Source organism: Lepidochelys olivacea, assembly GCF_965140295.1.
Source record: "Lepidochelys olivacea isolate rLepOli2 genome assembly, chromosome: 22".
Classification (NCBI taxonomy): domain Eukaryota; kingdom Metazoa; phylum Chordata; order Testudines; family Cheloniidae; genus Lepidochelys; species Lepidochelys olivacea.
In genome coordinates this window covers 18,535,812-18,542,072 of record NC_140432.1, presented here as the reverse complement: position 1 = coordinate 18,542,072, position 6,261 = coordinate 18,535,812, and the positions used below count along the sequence as shown (strand labels likewise).

Sequence of the window (6,261 nt, the reverse complement as noted above, 5' to 3'; positions counted from 1 at the left end):
ATTTACAGTTGCTCTGCACCTGTGTAGACACTGCAAGCACGAGTATACGGAACAAGTACTCAGCATGCATCAGGCAGAGGAGTCCTCAATAAAGATTATTAACAGGGCTTCACCCCATGGACCAGATTCACCATTGACCTTCACCTTATGACCTCATATAAACTGTTCCTCTGCAATATGTAAAGCAATTGATACAGAGGAAAGACAAATATTAATGTTTCCAGTTACCAGGTGTTAGTGATTTTCTCCTGTCTAGTCTCCTACATTCAGTCCTTTCATTCAGGATTAATACCCCAGGAGGTACTTTTTATTGCACTTATATTGCTATTCATTTTTAATGTTTCCATAATGCAAGACGCTCTAATTCCATTACTAGTCCCCAGAGCCTGCCATCTTCTCTTACAAATTATTGTCCTTAAAGACAATCCCCAGGATTACACGATGTGTCTATGGGGTTGAAGTAATTGTTAGTAATAAAAAATACAAGGTGATGCAATAGAGCTGGCATTTGCAATCCAATAGGTTTGTAAACAGTGTTAAAAATTGCATCATTCAGCTTTTTAACGCTTTCATGTGCCTGCAAACTGTGATCAACTGTGGAACTCAGCCCTATAGTCTTTACCTTTAGGCATACATCTTGCTATTATTTTAAACCTTCATTTTAATCCCGTTTGCTTTTCACAACTACCGGGCAGGTAACAGGTCCCCAAAGGAATCCCATGTTGCAACTGGTACAGAATTAGAGAATGTAGACATTTAATACTTTGTACGGATCCTCGGAGTATGTGGCAAGGACGTGGTCACAGAGCACAAAGTCAGGCTTTAGAGATTTTTATTAAAATAAAGGAAAGAGTTATCATAGCCCCAAACCACAGAGCCGCAAAGAAATAGCACAGTTCTATAGACCCTGGTGGAATCATCCCTTTACAAAAGCTACTTAAACTAGCATACTCAAACCCTTCCTTGGGGACCTGGTAGTGGGAGACAGATTACATAATAAAGTAAGCTTGCAGGCTAGCCGCATAGGCTACATATCTCTGTTCCTTTGGGGGGGAAGGGGTTTCCTTTACCCATACTCCCTAAAGGATTTATATTATTTTCTCCTTTGAGCGAGAATGAAGAACATCCCAGAGAAATCAGAGCTGTCATCTATGAAATTATCATCCCTGCAGAGAACCTCAAACTCCTGAATGATGAAGCCAGTTTCACTGAGGACTTCCCTCAGAAATTCTTCTCTCAGGACCAAACACGAGAACCTTTTGGGGCCAACCACGTAGAAACTGCAGGCCAAAGCTCCACTCAGCACCAAGTGCCCTCCTGGCTTTAACAGGGAGCTGATGTTCTTTAGAGCAAGTTGATAAGTGTTCAGATCTTTGCAAGCAGCTTCCAAGCACAGTGATGAGATCAGGCAGTCAGCTGGAGGCAGGATGATTGGATGCATGGGGTTGCTTTTGTGGACATCACATTTTAGAACCTGTTTGATGGTTTTCCTTAACTTCATCTCTTTCTCAGCCTCCTTTCCCCTAGAGAGACATACACATATACAATACAAGATGAACTCCAAATGGTTATCTGCAATTTCAGTATCTTTATATGACATAGGTGTGAGTATTAGAAGGAAAATATAATTTGCTAGAGTGATGTCTGTTTGTAGGACCTTGTGTTAACTTTGTCTTTAGTCCCCTTTCCCCTGGGTCAGGTTTTCAGATATGCTGGAATTCCCAGAAATATTAAGTCCTAGCCACCACATTGTGCTCAGAACTCATCCTACTTTTGCTAACAGAGTCATGAACTCTGGCTACTTTTTCAGTGGACTCCTCCCTCCCTCCCCCCACGCGCCCGCTGTCTGAATTTAGGATTTTTTAAACATCTGCAACCAGGTGAAATTACATCAGCCACATTTCCCTCTGCATTTCATACTGGAAAAATGCCAACACCAGTTGACAGCTCTCTCCAAGGTCTCGGATGCTGAGACCTCCTGGGGACTCTATACAGACTCCTACCACATTCTGCCTGCTCTTTATTTTCTCCCCCAAATTTCTTCCTACATTCACCATTGATTATGTTGCAGCTTCCAGCTGATCAGTATAAGTAGATGATGCTGCATAGACAAACTAAGCAATACACAAGGGATTTAGGCAATCTGCTTTTTCCAGCCCCGGTACCTGTTTCCCTCTAGCTCACACACGTATTCCACCACTGGAGTCCAGTCAAACGCTCCTGGCTCATTCTTCAGCCATTTCTCCAGTTCCCGGCGGTTCCGGTCTGTATAGTCTGAAGCAATGATCTCCTTAAAGGACTCGCAGGCAGAGAGGAGCTGGTAGATAGTGGGGCCACTGCCAATATCAATCAGGGTGTCCCCTTTCACCCCACCTGGTTCAGAATACAGAATTCTTGGAGCTCATTGCATCTTAACCAGACTAAATGCAACTTCATCTCAATTAAGCTTAGTTGATTGAGTTTTAATACATCTAGAGCTAAATCTTGCTTCCATTGAACACAATGGCCAAACGCCTAGTGACTTCAGCGTTACCAAGCTTTGGCTGCAAGTCCTCAATGCTTCTTGACATGGAAATTAACATCAGATACTCTCCTGCATATCTAAACTAACCCAGGCAGCAGTATAGAAGACGACAATGTTGACGCTGCCCGGAAGATGTATACGGAATGAATGCTCTTTTTGTAGCTGTAAGAATACTATTGTACATCAGGCGGAGCTATTCACAGTAATGATTATTTACTCGGCTGTTACAGGGCTTCATACCATGGACCTGATTCACCACTGACCGTCACCTTGTGTCGTCACATAAACTCCTCCTCTGCAATGTATAAATGAATTGATACAGAGCAAAGACGAACATTTATGTTTCCAATTAGCAGGTGTTAGTAATTTTCTTCTGTCTAGACTCCTACATTCAGTCCCTTTCCATGGTGGATTGATACCGTAGTATGTGCTTTTTGTCGCACTTACATTTTTGTTCAGCTTTAGTGTTTCCAAAATGCAAGATGCTCTAATTCCATTACCAGCCCCCTGAGCCATGCAATTCCCCCCTACAAGTTACCGTATTTAAGGACAGTCCCCAGGATTATACCATGTGTCTATGGGGTTGCAGTAATTGTTAGTAATAGAAAAAATACAGTATGATGCAGTATAGCTGGCTCTTGGAATCGAACAGCTTTGTAAACAGAATTGAAATTTGCATCACATCAACTTCTTAAAAAGGGATGCAACCAAATATATTCAATAATTTAACTGCAGGGGTGATTTTGAACACATTTAGAGCTATTGATAAAAGACCTCATTTCCACTCCCAGGAGAAGGCTAAAGGGAAATTTGCTATATAATAATTAATAATAACTAACTTTTCTGTCTAGTGCTTTACATTTATACAGCTCCAAGCGCTTTGGACCGGAACACTCATGTCATTATCCCCCTTTTACAAATGAGGCACAGAGAGGTGATGTGACTTGCCCGGGGTCAAAGGGAAGGTCAATGGCAGGCGTGAGAACAGAACTCAGGTGTCCTGAGTGTCAGTCCAAGGCCGTACTGTATGGATGCTTGCAGAAAGGGGAGGATGGGAAAAGCTTTCTGATAATCTGTGGTACTTCCAAAGGCTGAACAATAATATTTAGCCTATCTAATGGGCTTTTTATCTAGAAACGCTAGCTGAAGGGTCCTCAGCCCCCCTGTGCAGCAAGGTGAGACTTGATGAACTGCCATAGCATGTTTGTTGCACATCAGCTAGGAGTGACTATGGAAACCAAATAACTAATGCATATTACAGGATACTTCACCACAACCCAGGCCAAGAGGAGGCATGATAATAACCTGGTTACTCATAGAATCATAGAGTTAGAAGGGATCACAATGGTCATCTAGTCCAACCCCCTGCCAAGATTACTCCTCGAGAAATTCTGCACGACTGCGCAGGTGCAGAATTCATATTGTTCGCATATTTCTTTGCTCCCTCACAGAAAAATGGGGAAGCAAAGTAATCTGGCAGCCAGGGCATATCTGGTTGAGTGCCTGGAGCAGCTGGCAGAGACTTAAATCACGTTGGGTTGAGGGGGCTGGGGTATGGATGCTTGGATGCATGGGAAGATGTTAATCACCGCCAAGGGTATGGGCATGCATGGGAATAACGGAGAGAGACTCTGTCCCTCTCACAGGCATGGAGGGGTAGGGCTTTGTTTTGTTTAGATTTAGCTGTGAGGCAGGCTCTGTCCCCTGAGGCAGAGCAGAAATACAGCAGCCTGCCTGTGTAGTTGTTAATGTTCCTATTATTTGTTAATTGTTCCCATTCTTAGTCAATTCTCCCAGGAGCATAAAATAGGTATAAAAGTTTTAAGGTTCCTTTACATTGCCAGAGTGGTGTAAAGAAGCCTTATTATAAATGACAGTCAGCTAGGGAGATCTATGTGCTTTCTCCCTTTTTCCTGTGTCACAATGGGGTTAGATTACAGCTCAGGAGCAATTTTATTTACCCATTTTTTTTTAAAAAAAAAAAGAATTTTTAAGGGCAAATAAAACATTTGTCAAGAAGTCAAAAAAATGTCAGGACAGTTAGAACCAAGCATTTCCCAAAGTAGCCAGCCAGGATTATAACTGGAATGGAGGGTACTGTTTACCAAGTATTTGTAACTTAACTTTCATGTGTTTAGGAAATGCTGAATAGTTACTGTGACTTTTTTTTCTGTATTATAGTTTAAATAAATTACTAAAGTAATTGAAACTGGTGTAATTACACTGCATTATTTTGAAAAATAAAATATACAGAATTTTTAAATTTTTTTGGCACAGAATTCCCCCAGAAGTACGAGATGCAGGATTTGTTGTGTCTAAACCATTGAAGGCAGATAGCTATCCAGCCTCCTTTTGAAAACCACCAGTGAAGGACCTTCTAAAACCTCCCCAGGCAGCCTGTTCCATTGCCCTACTGTTCTGAAGTTTTCCTGAGATTTAATCTAAATCTGCTATGCTGTAGTTTGAACCCATTGCCTCTGGTTCTGCCCTCTGTGGCATGTCACAGACAAGGATAGACAAGCCAGGGATAAATCCCTAATCCCACCAAGAGGCCATACCTGAAGTGAAGGTTTTACAATAATGTTTCAGGGCAAAGTTCAGATATTCTTCTCCCCAGGTGCCTTCCCCAAATTTATAATGTCCGAGATAGGCCTTTGGATCAAACTCTGCCTGGTAGTCATCTCCTCCGGTGAACTCAGCCATGGTGCTCACTCAAAGTCTGCACAGACAATGTGCTGGTTTTCCCTGGGTCTCCTGCCCACAGTAGTGCATGTCACTAGGGACAGCTCATCTGACCTCTGTCTTTTAACACTTTCATGTCCCTGCAAGAAGAGTGCCGCTGTGGAACTCAGCCCCTACACTCTTTAACGTTAGATGTACAACTTGCTGTTGCTTAAACTTTTCTTTCTTAATCCCATTTGTTTTTCACAACTCCAGGGCAGATTACAGGTCCCGAAAGGAATCCCAAGCTGGAAGCTGATATAAAGTTCTGTGAATAGTTAATAGCATTATGCCAGCCTCTCCCCTTCCAGAGGGCACAAGTTGATACCTGCACAGTGAGAGAGTTTGGGGATCAACTTCAGCAGCACTAGACACTCATACACCATGCTGCAGCATTAATATGAATCAACCCCTCACTGACCTATGTCAGGGACTCTGCAAGGTGTCTTCACTAAACTGGTGTAAGCAGTAGGGATTGTTACAGTATGAGACTGCATGGAAGATATGTAGAAAATGAACATCCTGTTCATGGACAAAAGAATCCCATTGGATCTCGGGCCTGGGCTGTCTTTGGTAAGGATCTTCACGAGGGTATTGCTGAGCTGCACATCTGGACCCGATTTACAATTTACAGTTGCCCTGTACTTGTGTCTTTATATCCTAGATGGCTTTGAAAATAACAGGCTAAATATATATTGAACAAAAACATGGTAGGGGACCCGGACAATGTCTCTCAGGAAACCATCCTGCTCAGCTCCTTAGGGTTTCGCTAGATGAGAGTTTACATGTATCGCTTTGTCATTATTTATGATTGACTTATGATATTATAGCAGTGCCTACGAACCAATGGAGAATCGGGTCCCATTGTGCTAGGTGCTGTATAGAAACAGCATAATACACAGTCCCTGCCTTCAAAGATCTTACAATCTAATATCATTGATACAGCAACTAATACAGAACAATGACAAATAATTCAGTGTTTTCAATTAGCAAGTTTTCTGGAAGTGTAATTCTTC

General features: G+C 42.3%; 1 protein-coding gene across 1 annotated transcript; it reads right to left on the bottom strand.

The window, feature by feature from the left end:
* Positions 1–815: 815 nt before the first annotated feature.
* NNMT (nicotinamide N-methyltransferase) lies at positions 816–5,280 on the bottom strand. The gene is made up of 3 exons (XM_084611885.1): positions 5,083–5,280; positions 2,166–2,373; positions 816–1,523 (listed from the first exon to the last, which is right to left on the bottom strand). The coding sequence occupies exons 1-3, from the start codon at positions 5,225–5,227 to the stop codon at positions 1,094–1,096; spliced, it is 783 nt and encodes a 260-aa protein (XP_084468011.1). The 5' UTR covers positions 5,228–5,280; the 3' UTR covers positions 816–1,093.
* Between the last annotated feature and the right edge of the window lie 981 nt (positions 5,281–6,261).

Bases quoted from the DNA above. Each gene is read 5' to 3' on its own strand.
- NNMT (XM_084611885.1), bottom strand. From the start codon at position 5,227: ATGGCTGAGTTCACCGGAGGAGATGACTACCAGGCAGAGTTTGATCCA. The intron at 2,374-5,082 runs GTATGGCCTCTT...ATTCTGAACCAG, and splicing joins TTGTAAAACCTTCACTTCAG to GTGGGGTGAAAGGGGACACC. The intron at 1,524-2,165 runs GTACCGGGGCTG...ATGTCTCTCTAG, and splicing joins TGTGAGCTAGAGGGAAACAG to GGGAAAGGAGGCTGAGAAAG.